This window comes from Cnephaeus nilssonii (genome assembly GCF_951640355.1).
Source record: "Cnephaeus nilssonii genome assembly, chromosome: 7".
In the NCBI taxonomy this organism is placed as follows: domain Eukaryota; kingdom Metazoa; phylum Chordata; class Mammalia; order Chiroptera; family Vespertilionidae; genus Cnephaeus; species Cnephaeus nilssonii.
Window position 1 is genome coordinate 77,885,357 of NC_137078.1, and position 25,379 is coordinate 77,910,735.

The 25,379-nt window shown below is 59.1% G+C and overlaps 1 protein-coding gene and 1 pseudogene across 4 annotated transcripts in view; both read right to left on the reverse strand.

Annotated features, from left to right (window-relative positions):
* Positions 1-24,204, reverse strand: part of BMP8A (bone morphogenetic protein 8a) — a 29,562-nt gene extending 5,358 nt beyond the window's left edge. The window contains exons 1-6 of one of the 3 annotated variants that reach the window (XM_079776679.1): positions 23,466-24,204; positions 11,157-11,323; positions 10,606-10,723; positions 2,175-2,375; positions 1,292-1,371; positions 650-760 (exon numbers count right to left, since the gene is read on the reverse strand). In XM_079776679.1, the coding sequence (XP_079632805.1) occupies positions 650-760; positions 1,292-1,371; positions 2,175-2,375; positions 10,606-10,723; positions 11,157-11,323; positions 23,466-23,799 (1,011 nt within the window). In that variant the 5' untranslated portion in view covers positions 23,800-24,204. Of the gene's footprint in view, positions 1-649; positions 761-1,291; positions 1,420-2,129; positions 2,376-10,605; positions 10,755-11,133; positions 11,324-23,465 lie in introns of all 3 variants that reach the window. The other 2 variants (XM_079776678.1, XM_079776680.1) reach the window with 2 other exon arrangements.
* Positions 5,789-8,285, reverse strand: LOC307102707 (succinyl-CoA:3-ketoacid coenzyme A transferase 2, mitochondrial-like; annotated as a pseudogene). Its single transcript has 2 exons — positions 7,074-8,285; positions 5,789-5,857 (listed from the first exon to the last, which is right to left on the reverse strand). The product of its transcript is annotated as a succinyl-CoA:3-ketoacid coenzyme A transferase 2, mitochondrial-like (transcript).
* Positions 24,205-25,379: the final 1,175 nt, after the last annotated feature.

The following is a 25,379-nucleotide window of genomic DNA, read 5'->3' on the forward strand; positions in this document are numbered from 1 at the left end:
CAGGCAACACCGCCCGGGGGTGCCGGCCATGGGCTCTAAGTGGGGAAGCGGGAGGGCCTGTTCTGACTTGGGAGCCGGGAGAGAAGCCAGGCCCCTCAGGGATGAGCCTTTCTGAGAGGAGAGCCCTGCGCTCAGGGCTGTGGGTCACTCTCGGACTCACCGTGAAGGGGTGGTGAGCACACACGACTGTCTCTCACCCCGTGCGCACGTGTCACTTGAGGTTGAACAATCCGTGCACATGGGCACACGTGTTCAGTGTGCACAGGCACCCAGATGGGATGCACATCTGTTCTGTGTTTGTGTGCATGTGACCACTACACATACCTGCAGGTCCCCCTGTGCATGTGTGCACATGTGTGTGTGTGTGTGTGTGTGTGTGTGAGAGTGTGTGTGAGTGTGTGTGTGTGTGTGTGAGTGTGTGTGTGTGTGTGTGTGAGTGTGTGCACCAGCAGTGAGTCTGCAGACGCAGGCTGGCCACACAGTGACCAGCTCCTGCACAGTGTGGGGGTTGAAGGACACGTGCACTCAGCCGAGGTTCCAGGTGAGAACCTCCGAGAACCGAGCAGGCGCCCCCATTCCCCTCCAGGCTGCCCGGGCCCCTCTCCTCAGCGCACCCTCCCCGGGGCCGGCAGCACAGGCCGGTACTGACCAGGGACTGCACGATGGCGTGGTTGGTGGCGTTCATGCAGGAGTCCAGCGGGAAGGAGCACTCCCCCTCACAGTAATAGGCTGAGTAGCCTTGGGGGGCGATGACCCAGTCCTGGGTGGGGAATGGAAGAAGGTGAGTCCCACCATGTGGCCCCTCCCACTAGCACCCGTCACAGGAGGATTCAGGGCTGCCCCTCACCCTCCCTCCCTCCGCCTCAGGGACCTGTCACTCACCCTCAGCCCCTCCTGGGCAGCCCCCCGCCCCCCGAAGCCTGGCAGCCACCCCAAGACCCTCAGCGCACAGGGCTGGGAACAGCTCTGTGGTCCTGGGGGGGGGGGGGGGGGTCCTCCTGCTGCCCCGCCCCCACGCCTCCCGCAGCTGCTGTCCCGCAAAGCACAGAGGCTCGGCCAGCCTGGCCTCGGGGTCCTTTGTAGCCCTGACATTTTATGGCTCAGGAGGCAGGTTGTCTCCATTTTCACAGTTTTTACCAAAAAATAACACATTCTCCTTTTAGAACACTTGGAAAACCCAGAAGAAAATAATACATGAAAAAAAACAAAAAACCCAAGTCTACCCCCTCCCGGAGACACACTTGACCTTCAGGTGGGGTCGTCATTTAAGAGAGGGGAGAGCAGACATTACCAGCCAGCCAAGGTCCTGGAAGCTGACGTAGAGCTCGTGCCGACGGCACACCTGCCGACCGTGGGAGCCGTGGGCGCCATCTGCGGGGACAGACGGTGCGAGGTCTCTCCTGGGCCTGCTCTGTGCCGCTGCCCCGGGCACCCGGGCGGGGACGCCCTCCGGGCACGTTTGGGGGACAAGTGAATGATGGGGAACCACGCCGCTGGGTCCCACAGAGCCCGTCCCTGCGGCTCTGCTGGTGTCGGCCAACTCAAGAGCCTTCGATGCTCCCAGTGGCTCCCGAGGAAGCCCTGCCCGCCCGGCCGCCCGACTGCAGCCTGTGGCCTCCTGATGCTCAATGAACAGCCGGGGGCCTTTCTGCCACCAGGCGGGGGCATCCCCTCCTTCCCTCCCGAGACGCCCCTGCCCTCACCCCACCGTCCTCCACACCCTGCACAGGTCCGGTGGCTCATGTTGAGGCCAAACAGGAGGCTGACTCCCATGAAAGGAACAGAGGCACAGGGCCGGGTGAGGCCCGTCCCCCCCCCCCCCCCCCCCGATTCCGAGGGTCTCGCCTGGTGGGGAGACCTTCGCCTACAATTGTGCATCCCGAAGGGAGCCTGGGAGAGAGCCGCGGGCACGGGGCGGTGCTGCCCGGAGGAAGGGCACCTGGTTCTGACGGGGCTCGGGGAGGGCCTGGGGAGCCGGGGAGCACGGAAGGGACCTCGGCGGCAGGGAGGCCCGAGAGACAGGGCATGGCCGGTCCACCGGGGGCAGGGGGCAAGGGAGGGTGTCAGGAGGGGCTGGAGGGTGACCACTGGCCTGGCCCCTTGTGAGGGCCAGAAGGTTCAGCCACCACCACTGGTCCTGGGCCTACAGCCTCGGCCCGGCGCCCGGACCTCACCAAAGATCCCCGGGAGATTGTTGGGCTGCGGCAGCTCGTTGGTCTTCTTCAGCAGCCGCCTCCTCAGGGGCCGCACTGCCCGAGGGGCCCGGATGGGGCTGGGGCTGGGGCTCGCCCTGAAAAACGTGACCATGAAAGGCTGTTTGGAGCGCGGTGCCCGTCGCCCCAGCAGACCGGCCAGGCCAGGATCCACGCTGAGCCCTGAGACAGAGAGGAGAGAGGGTCAGAGGGCATGGCTCTGCAGCGGGCACAGAGCAGCTCTGCCGGGGCCCGGGCGGGCCCGGGAGCACGAAGGCTGAGGACCTGAGGCGGCCCCGGGCCTGGCTCCCCTCATCCGAAGGCCGGAGTCCACGTCCCGCCCCAGCCCCGGCCGCGGGTCTGAGGAGGCCGCGGAGGAGGCTCGCGAACCAGGGTCAGCGTGAGTGACGTCAGGGCCACACGGCGGCCTCCCACCTCGGCCTGAGGACTCCTGGGCCTGAGGCCCCCCTTCCCGCCTCCTCCCGGGGATGTCCCGGGGACTGAGGACACCGGCTGACGGGCGCAGCTGCCAGGCGTGGCCGTGCTCACCCTGCCCGAGAGCAGGCCTCCCTGCTTCCTGACGCCACAGACGGACGGGTCAGTGGGCGGAGACACTGGACCAAAGTCCCAGAGCCCGGCTTTAGCCCGGCCGGTCTGACCCAGAGCCCAGGTTCCTGTCCACAGGCCCGGGTCGTGGTTAAGGAAGAAGGGTCTGCGGGCAGGGACGTGACTGGGGCCTCCGCCCGCGGAATGGCGAGTCTAGAAACATGGATTTTACCCACGGCCTCCAAGACTGAGGCCGCTGTGAAAAACGCTCCTCAGCCCTGCCCTGTCCACTCCACCAGGACCCTCTTCCTGGCCTCTTCCTGTCCCACGTGACCTCGCGATGCTTTCACGTCGCAGCAATGGATCAGCTGTGGGGAGCCTTTAGAGGAAACTGTCCCTCACACACCAGAATTCACTTAGAGATTAGCTTATCGCCAGACCTTTAGGTGACTTCCTGGCTTTTGTTATAAAGAAGAGAATGAGATAGAACCTCTTCATTTTCTTTTCCTGTGGAATGTTAGCAGGAGCGTAACAACTCATGTTTGTTTCTCAAACACAGTGACCACCCTTCCACTTCCGTGTGCATTCCCCTCAATGCTGCAACACGGACACACACATACATGCACACCCATGTCTGTACATAAACACACATGCATGCATTTACATTACAGTGTGCAGATGCACACATACGTAGGTACATACACTTGTGCCATTAGCAGGTCTAACATGATCCTCCATTAGACACACAGGCAAAGGACATTGCCTGCCCCACCCACACTCCTGCTCAAAGGTCAGCTCTTAAACAGCTGTGCTTTAGACCTGTGTCCAGGGGCCTTAGTGAATCGAACACCTAATGAATCCTAAGACCAACCTTTGACCTATGACATCACCGCCACAAAACAATGCTCTGGGCCCATCAGAGGCTCCAGGCAGGACTGAACCTGCTAAGACAGGAGGCTGAAGCTGCCGGCGCTGTTGCTGGAAGGAGCCCAGACAGAAGCATTTGGGAGAGTTTGGGTCATGGCAAGTCGCAGTCAGGGGGACACAGGGGAACCACGAGGACACAGGCCACAGGCCACATGGAAGCTCTGCGAGCAGAGGGGACAGGCCAGTGAGGCCAGGACAAGGCGGCCACGGAGCCACGAGCAGATGGGCGCCTGTCATCAGGTGGCTCTGGAGTGAGCTCCACGGCCTGGCCGACACAGGGGGCGCCTGGGGCCCAGCAGCCCTCCAGCCTGTGTGTGCCGCGGCCGGGTCCCTGTTCCCTGGACAGCCCTGCCCCCTGGGGCCCGGAGGACATGCCTGGGGCTGTGCTCACTGTTTGCTTTTCTTTGTGCAACTGTCTGTTCGAGGATCTCATTGGGGTGTCCTGGGTGCAGGGAGGAGGACATAGATCAACTAGGCAACGCCACTGAGGCAGCGCGTCACGGAGGCAGCCTGTGCGGGCACGGGGAGCCTGACTGCGGATCCTGGAGCAGCTGATCCTAGTTCCCATTCCACAGAAGCAGACACTGAGGCCCAGTGAGCGGCACCTGTTCAAGGTCCCAAGCAAGCTGCAACCAGCCAGGACAATCCTACCCTCCCCGCACACCCCGCAGAGGCAGGTCTGGGGCAGAGGGGCCGGACCAGGGGCTGAGCCCAGTTTTTCAGGCGGCCTAACCTGGGAGGCCTGGGAATGGACCCCGGCCCTCCTTCCAGAGCCCAGAGCTCCCCTCCCATCCATCCTGAGCAGGGCTCCTGCCTCCTGGCTGTCTTCCTGGTGGGCCCCTCGGCTGCCCAGCTCTGACAGGCCCCTTTCCAGAAAGGCGGAGATGGGCGCTCAGGAGCCTCTGGGGCCCAGGTGCCGCCTCCAGACCTGACCTTGTGAGGTGCCGGCAGGCATGCTGTCCCCTTTGCAGTGAGGGGGTGGCGTGGCCACGCCTGGAGCTGTGGGCCCCGCAGGATGGGAGACGCTGCTGCTCTGAGCAGGTGGGCCCAGGGGAGCAGCACCTGTTCAAGGTTCCCTGAAAGGCCGTCCTCATCCATTTCTGAGTCTGCCCGTCAGAGCCCGATGTCTGGGCAGCTCACCTGCCCCATCCTGTCCTCATGCATGCGCCTCCCCAACTGTGCCAGGCCAAGCTCTCCCCCAGGCTTCCTTCTGCTCTGGTGCCACCTGCAGCCCCTGCTCCACCTCAGCCTGAAGTCATGGATGTGACCCTGGTGCCACGTTGAAGGTCACTGGGGATGCCTGGTGGAAACCTTGGAGGGAATCCCAGCTGTGGACCTGGTCTGCTTTGGTCCCTCAGGTGACGTCATCGCGTGAGGATGGGAAACTCAGTCCTTTCCCTCCTTTCTACTGCTTAACAGCCTGGAACTTGTGGGCCCCTGGGAACCGCGGCCTGTTCCACACTGCGGCTGGGACGTTCCCCACTCCCAGGGCACATCTGCCCAGAAGCCCCCAAGGTGTCTACTCCATCCCACCCACCCCATCTGGCCATGGTCCCTGGCCTCTTCCCCCCACACCCGCAGGCTGTGCCCTCAGTGAGCACTGCCTCCCACCTCTCCATCCCAGGACCTGTCCCTCCTGGGGATGAGGCCCTACGAGGCCTCCCTGAAAGGCCTTCCTTGACCAGCTGGAACTTCCTGCTCTTACCCAGGGGCTCATGTTGGTTGTGCGCCCCCTAGAGCCATGCTTGGGAAGTGCAAGCTCCACGTGTGTGGGGTGGGGGGGCGAAGGGGGGATGCTTAAAGCCGCCGCCAGATTCGCCCCTCGCCCCCCCAAACACACACATACCAACTCACTTTTTTCTAAGTCTTTGAGACTAAGGAGTCAGGATGAAATACCTCAAGCCCCTCTTGGATTACAGAGAATATTAACAAGAGGCCGGCTCAGGCTCCACAACAGGGAGGGAGGACAGAGTGTCTGTCAGGACACAGGAGCACTGTGAGTCAAGGTGAGAAAGCCCACCTGAGTCCATCGGTAGCTTTCTAGAACTCCTCCCATCATCAGCCACAGCCCTTGGTGGACTATTTAAGGAGGAAACCCCGGTGGCACCAACAGCCTCTCCCCGTCAGCACTCCATGACCAGGGCACTGCCCACCGCGGTGGTCTTCCTCTCCTTCTGGGGGCATCCACTTAGCTGCGAGGAGGAGGCGTGTGGGGAGGAGGTGAGGCTACGGGAAACTAAATTTAGCAACAAAATGAAAGGCCCAGCAGAAGAGTCAGAAGGGCCAAAGGAGAAAATCTTTCCTTTAGACAGCATGTCTTCCCGTCACAAACTGACATTTTTGGGGGGCTGTAATGCCCTAGCCCCGTGGTCGGCAAACTGCGGCTCGCGAGCCACATGCGGCTCTTTGGCCCCTTGAGTGTGGCTCTTCTACAAAATACCACGGCCTGGGCAAGTCTATTTTGAAGCAGTGGCATTAGAAGAAGTTTGAAAAATTTGGCTCTCAAAAGGAATTTCAATCGTTGTACTGTTGATATTTGGCTCTGTTGACTAATGAGTTTGCTGACCACTGCCCTAGCCGGTTTATAAATTGCATTATTATTACTGTTATTATTATTATTTCAATCCTCACGTGAGGATGTGTTTTTATGGATTTTAGAGAGAGGAATGGAGGCAGAGAGAGAGAAACATCGATGTGAGGGAAACACTGATCACTTGCTTCCCACACGCGCCTGGACCTGGGTACGTGCCCTGACCAGGAATCAAACCCGCCGCCCTTCCGTCACGGGAAGACGCTCCAACCAGCGGAGCCACAGCAGCAGGGCGGACGCTCACACTGTGTGTTTCCATGGGACAGTAAAGTGGCGCCTCTGCATCCTCTGGGTGGTCACTCCCTCCCTGGACATCTCCCCACGTTCATGGGGGAAGAAACCTTCCTGTGGGTCACCGCCCGCTGCACAGCTTCATGGAGAATCACAGTGAAGAGGCGTCTGAGTCCCGGACGCCTGCAGCAGCGCTTTCTGAGGCCACAGAGCACACGGATAAACGCCTGCTCTCCTTCGGTTTTGTTAAAGTCACTTCCCTCTTGAGAGAACCGTCTTTCTGTGGTAGAAAGCCTGAGGGGCCAGGAGGACACGGTCAGGCTGCCTGTGAAATGGACGCATGTGATCCCGGACTTCCTCCTCCTCGGGATGAGACCCGGAGGCTAAAATGAAAGACCAGCCTCTGTGAGCAAGGGCTCCTCCCGGGGGGCTGGGAGCTGCTGCAGGGCCTGGCCTGGGGTCACAGGGCGAGGCGCTCCCCGCGCTCTTCCTGATGTCCTCGGTGAGGCCTTCCCAGAGCGCAACCGCGCCAGTCCTTCCTCTGTGCACGTCACCCGGCCTTTTCCATGAGGACTGCGTCCACGCACCCTTCCCAGGCGGAGTATCGAGAACTTCTCCAAGATTTGGGGTTTGTTGGCCTTGGGGCAGTGCTCCATAGAGAGCACTACTTCGTCTTGATCCTGGACACCAAGTCCACCGCACCCCCATTCCCTGCACCTTCTTTCCGGGGTCATCCAGGTAGCCGGTCACCATACTTGGAAACCTGCGTGGTCCTAGCACAGTTAGGTGGATGTGTCCCCCTCGATCATAGCAAATGAGTCATCGCTGGAGAGAAAACAGCTCCTGGGAAGGATGATGGCGGTTTGCTTGCCAGCACTGATGAGATCTGCATCCACCTCCTCCTAAGGGACATGGACCCACGCCTGGGACTCCATCTTCGCTGTGAAGGTGAACAGCTACATTGGGACAGATGTAGTTGCTGGCCAGAAGGGTTCCTATGCCCACGTTGGCATACATGCCATCCTCAAACTCCAGATCGTCCCGCTTGATGATTTGAGCTGTTACATCATCCGAAGACTTAGCTTTTCCATCTTCCTCTTTCCAGATTGTTAACCACTCAACTCTTTTCTCAGACTTTCCCCCTGTACCATGTGACCTACATGAATGTCTTCTGGGGCAAATGACCCCACACCCACCATTTTCCTCAACCTCCACCACGGGGGTTCCGGCAGCTCTGCACGTGGGCAGGTTGAACTTCCTGGTGCTCCCCCTGGAGATAGCCTTCCCCTCTTTCACCGAAGCAACATCCGGGTGATGGCCGCTCCAAGGACAGTGCTCCCGTGAAGCGCCTCCCCTCGCTGGGCTGACTCCTGACGGCCACTGCCCTCGAGGTCGTACCTGATGGGGCGCCTCCTTCCTGAACCAGAGTCCCGCTGGCCCTGGGCGTGTCCAAGGCGGCACCCCAGCCCCGCCTGCATGGATGCGCTCAGCCAAAGGGCCCTGGGGTCACCTCCAGCTCCAGCTCACCGCCAAGAAGTGGTGCTCATAGAGCGTGTTCCGGCCCACGCAGGAGCAGACCACGCGATGCGGGTCATCTGCTTGGCCGCCAGTGAAGGCCCAGCCCGAAGTGGTCCTCACCCACGTTGCTGCTGATCACAGTCAAGTGCTCACTGGGGTCTGAGCAGCGCCCCTAACGTTCTCCGGAATCACACCGAGCCCAAAGCCCCAACCATGATTCTCACCCCATCAGAGATGCCCTCCACGGCCTCCACGGGTCCCTGAGAACTTGGCGCGGGCATATGCGCTGATGGTGAAGCCGCACAGGCAGCCCTGGGCCCATGAGGACCCTGAGCAGCTGGTGGGGACACAGCCCCTGAGCACTGCGGCCAGGAGCCCGCCAGGAACGGCCCCGCCAGGGACAGGCAGCGGCTGGCCATGTGCGCCCCAGGCCACGCGTCAGAGCAGGGAGGGCTCCGGGCTGGGGCCGCCACTCCGCCCAGCCTCCCTCTCTGACCCAAGGCACCACGCCTCCCAACCCCCCGCCCCCTTCACCCCCAAAGGTGGACAGCCGCAGGGCCTGGCCTGGGACTAGCTCCGGGGCCCAGGAAGGTCCCCAGGGGGCGCCCCTCAGGGGAAGACTCAGTCGCAGGTCCCTTTCGGGCTCCATCGCTGAACTCCTTTCCCAGGTGCCAGCCCAGTTTCAAGGCTCTAACCCCACGTTTATATTTCACTGGTTCCCTAACCTGTGTCCCCAGCATGCACCTCTCCTGGAGCGACATTTTTATGGACCTCAGCCAGGGCTATCAGTGATATCAGGGCCAGAGAGAACGCTTCATTCCCCACCTCAAACCTGCCCCTCTGCTATTTTCCCCAACTCAGGGGAGGAAAAAAGGATATATTTTAAAAACCCACTGGCACACAGAGAGCAGACTGATGGTTGCCAGAGGGGAGGGGAATTGGGGGCTGGGGGCTGGGTGGAAGGGGAGGGATTAAGAAGTGCAGACTGGTAGTTACAGGCCTGACTGGGTGGCTCCGCTGGTTAGAGCCTTGTCCCCATCGGCCAAGGCTTCCCTCCCATCGTCAGGGCTCATAGAAGAGGCAACCAATTAATGCATAAATAAGGAAACAACACACTGACGTCTCTATCTCTCTCCCTCTCTCTAAAATCAGTCAATAAAAAAAATTCAAATAGTCACGGGATGTAAAGTACAGCATAGGAAATACAGTCAATACTATTGTAATAACCAGCTATGGTGTCAGGTGGGTACTGGAAACATCTGGGGAAGGCTGTAAAGTATATGATTATCTAACCACCAAGCTGTCCACCTGAGATTAATAGAAAATAATATGGAATGTAAACTGTAATTTTTTTAAAAATCCAATGGCTCCGTCCACTTTATTCCCGACCCCTCTACCCACTTGTCTCCATTTCTGCTGCTACCAGCCCGCCCCCAGCTCTCCCCGGGACACCGGCTGCCGGGCCTCTCTGGCTTCCCTTCACTCTGCCCCACAGCTTACACCTGTCGCCGAGGTCAGGGTGCTCACTTTATGCAGACAGTAAATAAAGCTCTTCCTTTACAATAGTTGAGATGTACAAAAAATTGCAAAGGTACTTATACAGAGAATTCCCCTATACCCAGACGCAGTGTCCCCTGGGAAATGTTAAATTTCAATTACTATGGTACGTTTGTCACAACTAATGAGCCAATATCGATACCTTCGTACCTAAACAGCATGATTCATTCCGCTTTCCCCAAGGTCCTTTTTCTCTCCAGGATCCCGTCCGGGATCCCACAGGGCACTGAGCCATTACAACGCCTCAGGCACCTCTGGGCTGTGGCAATTCTCAGGCTGCCCTTGTTTTTGATGACCTTGCCCGTTCAGGCATTCTGCAGGCTGCCCCTCAATATGGGTTTGTCTGATGTTTTTCTCATGGCGACACTGGGGTCGTGGGTTTGGGGAGAAGACCCCGGAGGAGAAGAGCCCTCCCCTCCCCTCATATCCAGGGCACATGAGAGCCCAATGAGCTTCCATAGGAGCCTTGATGGCCTGGCTGAAGTGGTGCTTGTCAGCTTTTCCCACCGTCCAGTTACCTCCCCTCCCCCGACACACTGCCCTCAGGGAAGCCCGTCACTAGGGGCTGCCCACACTAAGGGGTGGGAGTGATGCCACACCTCCTGAGGGATCTTCCATGGAAAGCTAACTCAGACCCTGCCGTCCTCCACTGCTGTGACATTCAAGCAGCTCCCTAAACACTCCACCCCTGACGCTGGTTTCCCCTAACGCAGAATGCCCGCTGCCTGCCTCTCTCAGCTCCTCTCCTTCCAACCTCTCCTTCACCCCTCTGCTCCCACCACGCACGCGGCCCCTGATGTAGTCACACACCCGATCTGGGGCCCACCTTCGGGCTCTCTACGCCCACTGCCTGGGATGAAGGAGGCTCCGCCCCTAAACACCTGGTGGATGAGAGAATGCCTGAATGCTCCTCCCACAGGTGAGAAAACGGGCTTGGAGGGTAAGGAACCTGTGAGGTCACAGGTAGAAAGCTGCAGAGCTGGGATGCAACCCGGCCCCTCTGATCGGAGCCGCGGAGAAGGTGCGCGGCCTGGCCGTCCTTACCGTCCTCTGTCTCCATGTAGAGGCGGAGTCCCAGGTCCTTGCTGCGGTTCAACAACCAGTGGTCACTGGCTGCTGTCACGTCCAGCACCAGCCAGCCCTCGTCCTCAGCTCGGAGCGTCTGAAGATCCAAAAAGAACAAGTCAGACTCCCTGTGGATACGAAAGAACAATTAACCGAAGCCGGCACAGCTGCCTTCGTGCTTCCTGTGCCCACCTGGGACCGCTCCTGGGGCGTCGACCCTCCTGGCCCTGAGCTGGGCGCCTCACTGCCTGTCTCACTGGATCTACCTAGGAAGGTGCTGCTGCCCCCGGGGACAGATGGGGAAACTGAGGCTTGGGAGCTCAGTGACCCGTCCAAGGTCCCACAGCCAGGACAGCAGGGAGGGGATTGAAGCCAGGGTGGCAGGGCCTTGGTCCAAGCATCCTTCCTCTCGGAGGGGGAGCTCCCAGGAAGCCCCTGTCTGTCCCCCCGGGGCTGGGCCGGACACACCCACAGAGTTTGACCGGGAGGCGGGGTGGGGGCAGGCACCTGTTGGCCCGCTCTCTGACCACCTCGAACATGCTGACGTGGAGGGTCCTGTTGAGCAGGTGGGCGCTGGGCAGCTTGTAAATCCGGAACTCGGCAGCTGTGACCGCCTCCCCCGCCGGGATCTGGGTCAGGTCAAAGCGGAACTCCTTCCAGTGGGGCTCCTGGTGGCCCGGGGAGCGGTCGAGCTCCACTGCAAGACAAAGCGGGCTGTTCGCTCCTGGCTCTGGGCTCCTGGGTGGCAGGGCCCGGGGAGCCAGGGGCCTGGGCAGCCTGGGAGAGGCATTTCCTCCCCGGGGATGGGCCTGCCCACAGGCTCTGCCCCCAGTGCTGAGGGCCCGCAGCCCTGCAGGGAGGTGCCCAGCACAGCACCTGATGCAGGGGGGCCAACAAGGCAGCTCCCATTTCTGGCCCCCAAGCCTCCACCCAGCAGGTCCGGCCCAGCCCCCTCTGTCTCTGGGCCCACAGATGAGGCAGAGAGGACAGGTCCCTCCTTGGAGATGGACTTCAGAGCCAAGGAGAAGGGCCGAGTGGCGGCGGGGACATGACTGAGTGCACTTCAGAGCCCACCCAGGTGTGTGGATGGGACGTGGGACGGTGAGCGCTCACAGCTGACATCGGAGCTGGGCCTTGAGGGGTGACAGTGAATTCACCCCGAGGTCACGGGACAAGGATGCTGCAGAGGAAGAGACCACTGTGAGCAAAGGCCTGGAGCTGAGAGCTGACAGCACAGACAGGGAGACAACAGGCATAAAACACAGCGAAGGGTGCACGGGTGCAGGGTCCTCTTGGAGCAAGGTGGAGGAGGAGGGAGGGCAGAGGGAGAGATGGGAGGAACAAGAGGCAAGGTGGGAGTGACAGCTCCTGGGAGGCCCAGTCGGTGCTGGGGAGTCGGAGGTCCCGTGTGGTGGGATCTGAGCGGGCTTCCTGGAGGAGGTGACCTCTGAACTGGCCTCAGAGGGTGGGATGACATCTGGGCAGGGGGGGAGGTGGCAGGGAGGGCCTTCTAGGCGAGGGGACATCGAATGCACAGCTGAGTGGGCCAGGGCCACCCACAGATCAGAGGGGGTGGGGTATGGGCTGTGAGGTTGGCGGTGGCCTGACTGAGGAGCGTTGGAGTTCCGGCCTAGGAGCATGGCCGTGCCTCTGGCCAGTGGGGGGCCAGGGCTCCGGGGCAGCAGGGAGCAGGGTGAGGTGTGGAAGCTGTGCGTGGAGGTGGGGTGAAGCACGGGCTGGAGGGGGACCGGAGGTGGCTCTGTTGCGGGGCCTGGTCCAATACTTTGGGCGAGAGGCCGCTTGTGCCGAATTGATCCCACAGCCCAGCTGCCGGAAATGCCCAGGACAGTGTATTTAGGGCCGTCTCACTTTAGCCTTCTGTCACTTTCAAACACTAAAAATCTGTGTTTCCGGAAAGCAGGGGCGGGAGCCGCCCAGCACCTTCCCCCAAACCCAACACTGAGATTTTAATTACACGTCTGCGAGTCTTTTTAAAAAGTCTCTCTCTGGCTACTGGGCTCAGCGACCACAAGTCACCAGGCTGGTGGCAGAGGCGGATGTGGGGAGCACGTCCTGTGCTCGTGGTGGGAACCTGGTCCAGGGATGGCCGGGCAAACAGCTGTGCTGGGTGGGGCCAGCAGACACACATGTTTGGGCAGGAGATGAGTGTTTCATTCCCAGACCGGGAGGAGAGGAAAGAGAATGTCCATCGTCAGACAGGAAGCTGGACACGCAGCGAGCGCCCACGGGAGCCAGGCGGTTTCAGAGACACGGGTGGCACCGGGGTCCTCCCGCACAGGCAGAGGGCGTGGAGGGCAGGTCCTCCGCAGACACATGCACCCGCACGACTTTGGTGACAATTCCCGCGATTCAGGGACCGCACAGCCCGTGTCCATGCCGTGGCCGTGTGAGAACCCAGGTCCGTGGGTGGAAGAGGCCCCGGCTGTTGGCCATCACAGGGTGGGCACAGAGTGAAGGCGTTTCGTTCCTTCACACCCTCCGTCGGACCCTCTCCGAGCATCGCTATGTGCACCCATCCCCAGGCACAGGGGGGACTGACGGGTGGGTCACAGGGGCTCTGTCTGCAGGCCTGAGGCTGATTTCCATGTTGGATCCGGGGACTGAGGGAACCAGCTGCCAACCTGCCAGCCCCACATGGGCACCAAGCCGCGCGGCCTCCCTCCCTTGCTGGGCCAGGAGCACCTTGTTCACCTGAGCGGACTCTCGTTCCGAACGTCCGGCCTGTGTTTTGATAAACCAGCAGTAGCTCCAGCACAGGAAACTGCCCCCTGGCTGCTCCCAGCAAGCCCCGGAAGATGGTAAACTTTTAGGAAAAGAATGCTTTTCATCAGAAACAGATAACACTTTCTGGGATCTAGCATTACACCAGACATTACTGTAACTGGCCAAAGGGCGTGCCCGTCTCTTTGCTGGAACTCTGTGGGTGTAGAGTTTTTCCGAGGTTGCTTCTCTGGGTTGGGGAAGACTTTTCTCCTCAAAAGCTGAGTGAAGAACAGTATTTGATGGGACCTGGAGCTTCCCCTGTGGTGGTTCCTGGGAGGCTGCCCTGCTCTGAGAAGTGTAGATTCTGGCCTGTCGCTGGCGCTTCTGGTCCCAGCCGCCCAGTCCTTTCCCTGTGTGGGCTCAGTCTCCTCGTCGGTGACGTGGGGATACGAGGAGCCTCTCCGTGCAGGGCTGTGAAGGGCGTTGAAAAGACAGGGATGCTGAGAGAGGAGCCATGGCTCTTCCCCAGGCGTCAGGGACAGGTGCTGGCCTGCAATTTCTGAACTTAATTCGTGGATCAAAGGGACAACATCCTGCCAGCACCATCAGGAGCTTCATGTGTGAGACTCAAGAGCCACGGGGCAGAAAACGGAGCCATTTGATTTCCGTTTCTGAATAAAAGTATGAGAGAGAGATTATAGAACACCAAACGCATCCATTCAGCTCGAAGGCATTTGGGTGGCTGCCAGGTGCCTCCTCTTCACCGGGCCGGCCTTTGTCAAGGCATCGGATCCCCGGGGCCTCAGAATCCACATCTGAAAAATGTCCACTTGACACCACGTCAGATGAAATTGTAAAAAGCCATGTTTGCTACTATAGCCGGTACTCGGTGATGGTCCAGCAAGTACTTCTCACACATTATTCAAGAGTATTCCCTTCCCAGTATCTCCTCATGCGCAGCCTCCACCTCCCCACCACCAGGGTCTGGAGTCTCCCAAAGACGCCCAGGCACAGGGCGGTAGCCCCTCAGCAATGCCCTGGGGCCATCGCCCCAATTCTGGCACAAAGCAGAGACGGACCCTTTCTTCCGGAAAGTGCTGAAGATTCCTTACATCAAGCTCCAAGGACAGAGGTCACCACACACACTCTGCTCCCACGTTTCCACACATGGAGAGGGAACCCAGACGTTCTCACCCGTGTGGGCTCCTTCCACGGCAGGGGGCCCGCCCCCCCCTTGTTGGACTTGGCCTGTGGCTGCTCCCCACCCTGCGGCTATTGTTTGATGATCCTCAGAGGGAATTTATGGGAAAAGCCAAGGTCTGTACCACGGGATTTCTCGGGCTTTCCCGGTATAAAATTTTGCTGCTGGTTGTGGGGTTGGGAAGTTCATTTCAGGTCCCCTGGCAGGTTCAGACGGGATGGGCAGGGGGCAGGGGGTGCTCCCTGCTTGGCCTCTGCTCTGGATCCCGGCCATCTGAGGTATGTCCTGCCAGGAGTCCTCTCTTCGTGGTGGCACGGGTGGGGGATGGGAACCACTGGCGTTTGGAGCAAGGTTTCTGGGTAGTAAGTTACTTCTCCCATCTGCAAAATCTGGGGGCACGTAATTTCCCCTCTGGGCACGTGACAGACGGCCTCTGACTATGCCGCCTTCTCATGCACTGGAGGCTTTCTAAGAGCACTCGCTCTTTCCTGGCCACATCCAGGGATATTCATTCATTCATTCATTCATTCATTGGACACATTTGAAAGCAGTGCTGACTGCAGGCAAGCCGCTAGGCCTGGGGAAACTGCAGACAAGCCGGACCAGCCTGCCGCCAGGTAGCAAACAAGAAAGTAAACAGACATGGTCACTGTATGTGATGAGCGCCGTCAAGGATACGGGTGGCACTGGGGACAGTACGGAGTGGGGGTGTGGGACTCGCTCTCTGTTGTAATAGTTTTAGATTATTTAGATTCAGAGAAAAGTTGTTGGAAGAATAGAACACAGACTTCCTATATGCTCTTTGCCCAGCTTCCCCTGATGATAACATCTTACATAAGCAAACCATAGTATAATTATCAAAACCAGGGAATTGATATTGGTACAATACCATTAACTAAATATTGACTTTCCTTGCATTTTACCAGTTTTCCCACTAATGTGCTTTTTTTGTTCCAGGATCCGATATAGGATCCCACATCGCATTTAGTTGTTTTGTCCTTTGTCACAACCGCTGTCTTTCCTTGTGTTCCATGACCTTGACCCTTCGGAGGAGCTCTGGTCAGTTACTTTGTTGTATGTCCCTCCATGGGAGTCTATCTGATGCTTTCTTTCTTTTATTTTTAAAAAATATATATTTTATTGATATTTTACAGAGAGGAAGGGAGAGGGAGAGAGAGTTAGAAATATCGATGAGAGAGAAACATCGATCAGCTGCCTCCTGCACACCCCCTACTGGGGATGTGCCTGCAACCAAGGTACATGCCCTTGACCGGAATCGAACCTGGGACCCTCCAGTCCGCAGGCCGACGCTCTATCCACTGAGCCAAACTGGCTAGGGCTATCTGATGCTTTCTTATTAGATACCGTTGAAATGATGGATTTTGGAGAAGAATGCAACAGAAGTGATGTCTCCTTCCAAGCACATCAAATTGTAGAACGAAGTAAACAATATGTTAATGTGGTTAGGACTGAGTTATTCAATGAAAAAGAAATAGAAATACAAAATTGAAGATGTAAGTAAAACCATCCTAGCAGGTTTGGCTCAGGGGATAGAGTGTCCGCCTGTGGACTGAAGAGTCCCGGGTTCTATTCCGATCAAGAGCACATGCCCGGGGCTGCAGGCTCGCTCGATCCCCCGTAGGGGGCATGCAGGAGGCAGCCGATCAATTATTCTCGATTTTCATCATTGTTTCTATCTCTCCCTCTCCCTCTCCCTTCCTCTCTGAAATCAATAAAACTATATTTTAAAAAAGATACAAGTGAAACCTAAAAGCCTAAATTTGAATTGGAAATATGAGTTTGAGGTCATGATTTTTTTCCCTCATAGCAAACACATATCCCCTGGCTTTGCCTACTGAAAAGGCCTAGAAACGATGGCCACGCAGGGGCAGGGGGAGCCTCCTGCCCAGAGTGCCGTCTCAGGGACCCACTTCACCCACGGCACGGGGCTTTGGGAGAGTCGCCCATTTCCCACCCAGGGCAGGAAATGCATGCGCAGAGCCTGGAACGTCTCGTACCAGGAAGCAAGAAGCTCTCAGAAACTCCTGGGAGAGGTAAAAGTACCCAGAAGCCAACTTGACGAGGCTCCGTAACCGTCAAAATGGGACAATTTGAGTATCAAAGAGAGTAACACCGGCAACACTGTGATTATCTGTCCATTCACCATTGCCCTCATCATTAAGCACTTCGCTTTGGACCCGATTTCTCATCCTTGGCTCTGTCGACCTTTTGGGCCAGATCCCTGCTGTGGGGCTGCCCAGAGTGCGGTGGAAGATTAGCAGCATCCCCAGTGTCTGCCCACAGGTGCCTTCTCCTCCCGAGTTCTAACAAGCGAAAACGTCTCTGGATAGTGCCCAACATCTGGGAGTTGAGAACCTCTGCTAGGAATCAGTTCATCATCCCGAATCCCGGTAAACGAGGGGGAAAAATAGTCAAGCTTGGAGGAGGAAAGGGACCAGTCATATAAAGAGGTGGAAGAGGCCCTGGCCGTGTGGCTCAGTTGGTGAGCATCATCCCATCCACCACAAAGGCCCACTTGTTCTGACCGGTTTGGCCCAGTGGATAGAGCGTCGGCCTGCGGACTCAAAAGTCCCAGGTTCGATTCCGGTCAAGGGCATGTGCCTGGGTTGCGGGCACATCCCCGGTGGGAAGTGTGCGAGAGGCAGCTGATCGATGTTTCTCTCTCATCGATGTTTCTAACTCTCTCTCCCTCTCCCTTCCTCTCTGTAAAAAAAAGGCCCACTTGTTAAGCCCCCGTCTTCCAGGGGCCCAGAGGGGATCCCCACAAAGGCTCCTGGTCCCCAGGACAGTGGCTCGGGGCCCAGCACACGGGCTGTGTGTTAGGGCACTGCTGCTGGTCTGGGAGAGGCTTCCTGTCACGGCGTCTCCATCAGAGGCCACGCACGTGTTTCACTTTCCTGTGGGACTTGCTGGCCCCGAGCCAGAGGGCAGCGCCCCCCACAGGGTCCTGGAGGCGGACAGGCTGGGCCTGTCTGGCTGGTCCTATCGGTAATGGAGGCCGAGGGGCCCACTCCAGAACTGGGTCCCCATGGCCGGTGCAGGCCCATAGAGGAGCCGAGGAATTGATCACCTATCGATTCTGCATCCTGAAGGGCTTCCCCCCACCAGAAATCTCAGCGCTGCCGAGAGGAGGCCCAAGGTTGCATGGCTGCGGTATTTTTAGTCAGTTCTCATTACTGACTTTTTTCAGAGCTCTTTCCATAAACGGCTCTGCACACATAATTACCCATCCGGACCTCAGCCGGCTTCAGACCCCAAATTAAAGGGGACACCGCACACTCCACCACATCAAGCCTGCCAAGGCCAAAAATAGGCCCAAGGAGATGGGAGCCAGGGGGTGCGAGCCCTCCGGTGCAGACGGGGAAAGCACGGAACTGTGGGCGTTTCCCAGAAAGATGTGGTCTCGGGGACACAGCCTCTCTCCTGTGGGAACGTGTTCCCTGAGGAGGTGGCCGCCTGTGCCCCCACTCTGCGCTCACCCCTGGAGCAGCCCCCGTCGGGAGGCAGGCGGTGGGCACCTTCTTTGGTCAGAGCTGCAAAAGCCTTCAGGGCAGCCCTGCATCGATGGGGAAACTGAGGCCCAGAAGGGGCAGAGACTCGCCAGGGGCCGCATGTCAGGGAAGGGTCCTTCACATGGACTCAGACTCGAGCTGATATCAAAGGAGTGGCCTAGGGTTCCTCTGGGCGGCAACAAGGGCCGGGGGTCACCTGTCTTCAAGGTTCTTCCGTCAACAGGTGCCCGGAGATGCCGGCTGCAGCCACCCCCCTCCGAGCAGGCCCTGCAGGGACTCAGGACCCAGGGGGGGACCCGGGACATGCTGCACCCATTGTCAGTGTCTGAAAAGGCAGGGAGGGCGGCCCTGCTCTCCCCACCGGCCAGGCCAGGCTCCTTCACCGGGTCCCGGCCCTGCCTCCCGCTGAATTCCTCTCCTTCAACTTTGCCCACAGAGACGGGTGCATGGCAGAGGGGGCAGGAGGGAACATGAAGAGTCAGATTTGGTCCCTGCTCTCAGGTGGCTCATGGTCTCCTGGGGAGGAGGATAAAGAGGGTAGACACACCCCTGAATCTACAGGCAGAAAGTGACCAACAACCAGGAAGCATGGGGGCTCTAACCATGGAAGGAGCCTGGCTCTTTGGGAGGAGTGGGGGGTGGGAAGTGTCAGGTTTATGGAAACCCCTGCCTACTCCCTTTAAAAACAGACATGGAGGTGAGTGTAGTCTCTGCAGAGGGTATAACACGAGCAAAGGCACTGAAGTAGGATGTAATGTATCAACTAGCCGCACGTTTCACTTAGTCCTACTCAACCCGGGAAGGTAGGCCTCGTGCACCTTAAAGGTGTCTTAAGAGTGAGGAAGGGAGGGTCGGAGACTGTAAAGGAACCTGTGTAAAGTCTCATGGCTCCCAAGTGGCAGAGTTGGGATGAGCACCCCAGTTTGATATAGCCACGGAGGGATGAGTCCAAGGATGCTCAGAGCAGCTTTATTCCTAACCCTAAACCAGAAACAAGCCAAATGTCCATCAATTAGAATAGATCCATGTGATGTGGTCATGCAATGCAATACAATTTATTCATAAAAAATAACTATAGATATAACATCATGGGTGAATCTCAACAATATTATGTTGAGTGAAAAACCACACACAAGACTATGCACCGTATGATTCCATTCACATGAACTTCAAAGAACAGGCCAAATGAACATGTGGTGACAGAAATGACAAAGTGGATGCCTGAGGGGATTGGCTGGTAGGACTCCCAGGGGCACTCATGTCATATGTGCCTGTGTGGTCTGAATTCTGTGTAATGAGCATGTGTTTTTTCTGTAAGCCCCCAAACAATAGACACTTTAAAAACAGGATTCTCAGTTTACAACATGCACTCAGTCCAGTCCAGGTCAGAGGCCCTTACTGGACCTAATGATGGGCCAGGCCTCGGGGTGGGTGGAGAGGCAGCTTCTATGTAGGAGAAGAGCAGAGGATGTACAGGCAGGGAGACCACCTGCTGTGTGGCCTTGGGAAAATCAAGGACCGTCTCTGAGCCTCATTCTTCTCCTTCACAAACATATGACAGTATCTATGAGAGGGCAGTGAAGGAACAGATGTGGAGGTCTGGGCTGAGGTCATCCCTGGGTGTCATCTCACATGATCCCTGAGCAGCCCCTTATGGTGGGTACCGTGAGCTTCTCCGTTTTACAGAAGAGGAAACTGAGGCTCTGAGAGGTGGACTGGAAAGTCCAGGTCACACTAAGAGTAGGCAGCATGCAAATTCTGTCTGGGTCCCAGGTCAGAACCCTGAGCCCAGCCCTGTCTACTCCCCGCTGTCCACCCCACCCCCTCCTGTGTCCAGATGGGGTGTCACTGTCTAGACCTGACAGTCACCCCTGTGGCTCCTGTGTTTGTCATTTGTCTTCCCCACTACAGGACAGGTCCACCAGGGCGGGGGCTTTGCTTTGTTCACTGTCGTATCTCAGTAACTACAACTGTGCCTGGCACACAGCAGGTGCCACATGACCATTTGCTCAGTGAATTAGTGAAAAAATGAAAGCATTCCCTAGCGAAGAACCAAAGAAAGTGGCCTGGGGCTCATGGAGGTAGAGTCAGCCCTTCAAGGTCACAGGGCTGAGCAGGACCTGGGCCAGATCCCTCACTCCCAGCAAGCCCCGCCTCTCCCAAATACCACAGCCTCAGTTTGTCAACACCTCTGTCGCCAGAGACCAGGGAAGAAATCGGTCTGGTGCAGGGAAGGGTCAGGACAAAAGTGAAGATGGCTTCATTCATTTCTGGTGGACTTCCGCCTGCAGTGCCATTCATGCCTCAGTTTCTCAGTGGAAGATGAGCACGGGTCACCTGCTCACATGAGGTGAAAAAGGATTCTGGGAACAAGCAGAGTTGGTCCTGCCTGCCTCTTTGCTCCTCAGGAGGGGCTGGGCCGACCTGAGATGGCTGAGGTGCAGCCAGTCACACCTGTGCTTGGAGGAGAATGTGAGAAGGTCTGACCAACAGAGCCTCAGGGTCAGAGCTGGGAGGCCCCTGTTTTTCTGACACCATCGCCTTAGATTGGATGGGAGACCAGAGGCCCAGAGAAGAGGAGTCTGAACCTGGGGGTTGCTCAGCTCGGGCTGTCTCCTCCCTAAGCCCAGGGACACCAGGGGAGGTTCTGTCTTCTCCACCTGGGTATCCGCTCCCATTACTGTGTTCTGGCCATAGGAAGCCATGTTTCTACATGCATGAGATTGCCAGGCAGGCCAGGCTGGGCCGCCATTTCTGGCCACAGAAGTCTACGAGAGGCCTATGGCCACTGGGTCCCACAAACTGCCACTGATGGCAATTTGGCTTCTCAGGAGCCAGATGAGGCCGATAGGGAAGGTGGAGCAGGAGGCAGAAGGTGTGGGAGCCGGGGCGTGGGAGCTGATAGCACAGCGACTCTGCTATTAGACTCCATGTGGCTCAGGAGCCTGGGGCCTGGGCCTCCAAACAAGAAAAGAGTCCTGCTAGGTGTCTAATCCCCACATCAGTCTAGGTAATTACCAGTTAAAACCACTCTCACTGAGAGTTCTACTGGTGCAATTAGTATGTCAGAATAAAGAAGTCCCTCTGACAGCTGGCTGGGCCCGCCCACAGCTGGGCTTCCACTGAACAAGGACCAGCTTGTTGGTCCCACAGGCCTTAGAGCTTATGAAACACACAGAGATGGTGAAGGAAGAAGGTGGGGTTTGGAATCCTCAGCCTAGATAATGACATGGACATGCTGTGTGGCCTGGGCTGGTGATTCAACCTCTCTGAGCCCATGAAATGAGGCTGGTAAAACAGCTTCGCGTGGTGCTGCATGGATGAAACAAGGAGTTCTAGAGCTATGGATGTTCAATTGTTGGTTTTTATTCTAAAAATTGGTGGAAACGCCTTTGCCTAGCTTTTAAAATCTGTTTCTGGGTTTCACATGCGTATAACACACATGGGGACGTTCCTGTCACATCTGAACCAGCGCTGGGCAGTAGTTGGGAGGGACCAGAGTCAGTGGAGAGGCCCAGGTTCACCCTCAAGAGGGGGCTGACTTTCTGCTCCTCCCAAGTATCAACCAATCACACCACAACTCTGAGGATGCACAGATCACTAGGGGTCCCGTGTATAAGGAGGGGCCTGAGGCTCAGAGAGGGGAGGGGCTTGCCTAAGATCACACAGCAGAGTCAGGAGGGGAGCCAGGTCTTCCTGAGCTCAGGGCACTGCTTGATTCACAGCAGCAGCTCCCATTAGGGCTGTGCACGCCTTGACCCAGGGGATGCTGGCTGAAGCAGGACATGGGCTGGGCGGTGACTCACTCTGGTAGATGGCTCCCTGGGGGGCATTTTCCCGGTGACTCCATCCACAGCTCTTCTTGGTCCCGAGCCCCGGGTCAGCTTGTCCCAAGTACAGAGCTCCAGCCTCAGTTCCACATACTCTCTGTCCCTGGTCCCCACCCTGCCCTCTAACCAGGAAGGCAGCATCCAGAACCAGTGACCCAAGTCCTGTGCCTGGCACTGGGCTCTCTGCAGAAGTGAACAGCTGCCTCCTCCTGCTCATGGCCCCACCTCAGCCCACCACCAGCCCTCCTTGGCTGTCCCCTCTGCCTGCCCTCCTGCAGGAAGCAAATGGCTGAGGACCTCACAACTCCCGCTGCTGCTCCATCCCCTGGGTTCCTCTGCCTGGACCACGCTGAAAGCTCCCTCCACCCTGAGAGCCTGGTGCCCTTACGGACCAGAAGTACCAACCTGGGCCGGCCCTGGCTGGGCGCGGAGAGGCCCTGCTGCCCTGGGTGTGACAATGCCTCTCCCAGCCTCACTGTCCGCATCTGGGGTGAATGTCATGGCTGTTAACTGGCTCTTGGGAGGACTGGGCGAGGCTGCAGGTGGAGGGAGGCTGGTGACCATGGCCAGGGTCCTCTCCCTGCTCTCAGCCCCTCAGCTCTCCCCATGGCGAGCTGAGCTGTAGTTCTTGGGTCCCCAGGTCCAGTCTGGTGTCTTTCTGAGCCCAGGCCCCTGCCCATCACTGGCCACAGACAGGAGGCAGAGGGGACGGGGGACAAATGGTCATGACTGTACATTAAGGAGAGTTTAGTAATGGGAAAGGATATTTCTGAGAACTTTAAGGGTAAATGGCTCCAGATTTGGCTGCGGAGAGGAAAGCTGGGCTTTGCCTGGGAGAACAATGAGGGTCCAAGCTGCCCCTCGGGCCACTCCACAGGCCTGGACACTCGCTGCATGTGAAGCCGTGTCCCAGGCTCTGGGCGCGGTGACGGGACCACAGACAGCCCCACTGAGCTGAGCCCACGCCTTCCCCCCGGACCCTGCAGCCACAGCCCCGCCTACAGGCTGCCAGAGGCTGCCGTGGACTCAGGACACCGGGTGCTCCGCTCCGCTGGTCATTTCGGTGATGTGACGGGCGTCCTACCGTGAACTTTGTCCCTCCTCACACTGCCCTATCTCAGTGACAGCATCACAGCCTGTTTACTCACCGTCTCCCCAGGACCAGACGGTCTTCCCGGCACTGCCCAGTCCACCTGACGCTCCATGATTCCTACCGTTGGGTGTGTTTGGGGGCGGGTGACTACTCGCCCTGGGACGCCAATTCCTGCGTCTGCCCCGCCCGACCCACAGCTCACGGACCCGCCCACCTCAGACCGGGCCCCGCTGACCCGGCAGCTCCACTCCCCTGCGGGGCCCCGTCCTCCACACGGTCACTCCTGGCTCACCGCCGGGCACCCACTGTCCCAGGTTGTGCCCGTCCCCCGCAGCCCGTGTTCCCGCCGAGGGGCCCCCACGGGAGCGCGCGGACCCGGCTCGCTGTCCCGCACGCGCCTCCTCGCGGAGGTCCCGGGTCCCCGCGATCCCCGCCGCCCACGCGGAGCCCGCACTCACCCATGTTGACGAAGCTCATGACCAGGTCGGCGCGGCCCAGGCGCCGCTCGCGAGGGCCCCCGTCGTCGTCGTCGTCGCCGGCCATGGCGTGGTAGAGGTCCAGCATGAAGAGCGGCGCGGACGCGGGCAGCCGGGCGGCGGCGGGCGGCGCGCGGGGCCGGGGGCGCCCGGGCAGCCCGAGCACCGCCAGGATCTCGCGCTGCAGGTCGCGGCGCTCGCGCGGGCCCAGGCGGCGGGGCGGGCCGCCGGTTGGGGGGCGCGGGCCGGGGCCGCCGCCGCTCAGCGCGCACAGCGCCAGCCCCAGGAGCCACAGCGGCCCGGGGCGCGCGGCCATGGCTGGCGGGACGCCGCGCTCACCCGACGCGCATCCGCTTCGCCGCGGCCGGGGCTGAGGCTCCCCCGACGGCGCGCGGCGGGCCGCGCTGGGGGTCGCGGGACGGGACGGGCGGGAGTTGCCCGCGGCTGCAGCGCGGTCCCCAGAGAACCCGCGCGGCACCTGTCGCGGCTCTGGGTCGGGTGGCGTGGACGCCAACACCTGAGGCAGAAGCTACTCGGGACCGCGGACCGCGGCTAACGTGTCTGCCGCCGCCGTGCCCTGCAGTCGGGCTGCGGACGCCGCCGCGCAGTCCCGGCGCTCGGGGAGGTGCGGACCCACGAGCTCCGCTCGGCACAACCCGCGGGCTCTGCCGCGCGCCGGTCGGCTGCCGGGTCCAGCGTCCGGCCTTCGGGCCCCGCCCCCTCCGGGCCTGACCAATGGGGGCGCGGGGCGGGGGCGGGGCCAAGGCCCCAGAACCCACCTTCCCGGTGCGAGCTGAGCGTTGTAATTGATGTTGTGGGCGGTGCGCCCGGGAGATGCGACCTGGTGGGTGGTGGGCAGATCGGACCAGGGGCACAAGGATCAGCTGTCCGGTCGTCAGGGTCGTCCCGGGCTGCCCTCGCAGCCGCTGGCCACGCCATCGGGGGGGTTCGGGGCCGCTGGGCTCCAGGGTAGCGGCCGGGTCAGGAGAAACCAAGAACCTGCGCTCCCGCAGGCGTGTCCCTGAGCGCCCTCCGCGGGCGGGAATCCCGAGTCTAGGTCTGGCCAGCGGGTGACCCGGCAGCCCCGCCTTGGTGCGCTGTGTAGCCCCAGAACCCGAAACGAGGCCTCAGTCCCGTCTGGAAAGGCTCCGTGGGTGCCAGCCAGGCCCGGAGAGTGGGCGCCTTCCTCTGCCACCACAACTGGGCCGAGTTTCCCGCCACCACAGCTCCTGGCTGGCTTCTCGGCGCCTTTCCTGCAGTCCTTTTGGGTGCGTGGTCGCTTAGAGCTTCTGCTTCCCGGAAGCCTGCTCTATCGCTGCTGCAGGGACCCCCACCCTCCTGGCTCCTGCGCGCTCCGGCCAGCGCTGCAGGCCGCCCCTTACCATCCTGTCTACCACCTATTTATGAGTCCAATCTCCTGGGCTGTGCCTGCTACTGACCCTGGTGCACCTGCCTCCAGCCCTGCCAAGGAGCTCTGGGACCCTTCCCCAGGCCTAGGAACCGCCTTTGCACCATCTTAATTGTCAAGGCCCTCAGTGGCTTGCAAGAGGAGGCCCCTCAGGGAAACTCCAGGACTGACTAGTGTAGAGAGAAAGGGGTCACATACTAAACCTGTCAGGGGAGGCCCGGATGCGAGCCTTCAAACTCAGAGACTGAAAGTAACCACATAGGATGGTCTGAACATAAAAATTCCCAAGAGTTGGTGATGGCTTGTAGTCACATCCTAGCTATTCCTGTAGTTTCCTTGATTTGACAAAGGTCAGTCTTTACGTAAGTGAGCCTGTGTATTGTCTTTTTGCATAAAATAACATACCTTTGAAATGTCAGAGTAATTTCCTTTTCCAGATACCCCCCACCCCATGTCACACCCACTGCACCTGTTATCTTATTCCTCGA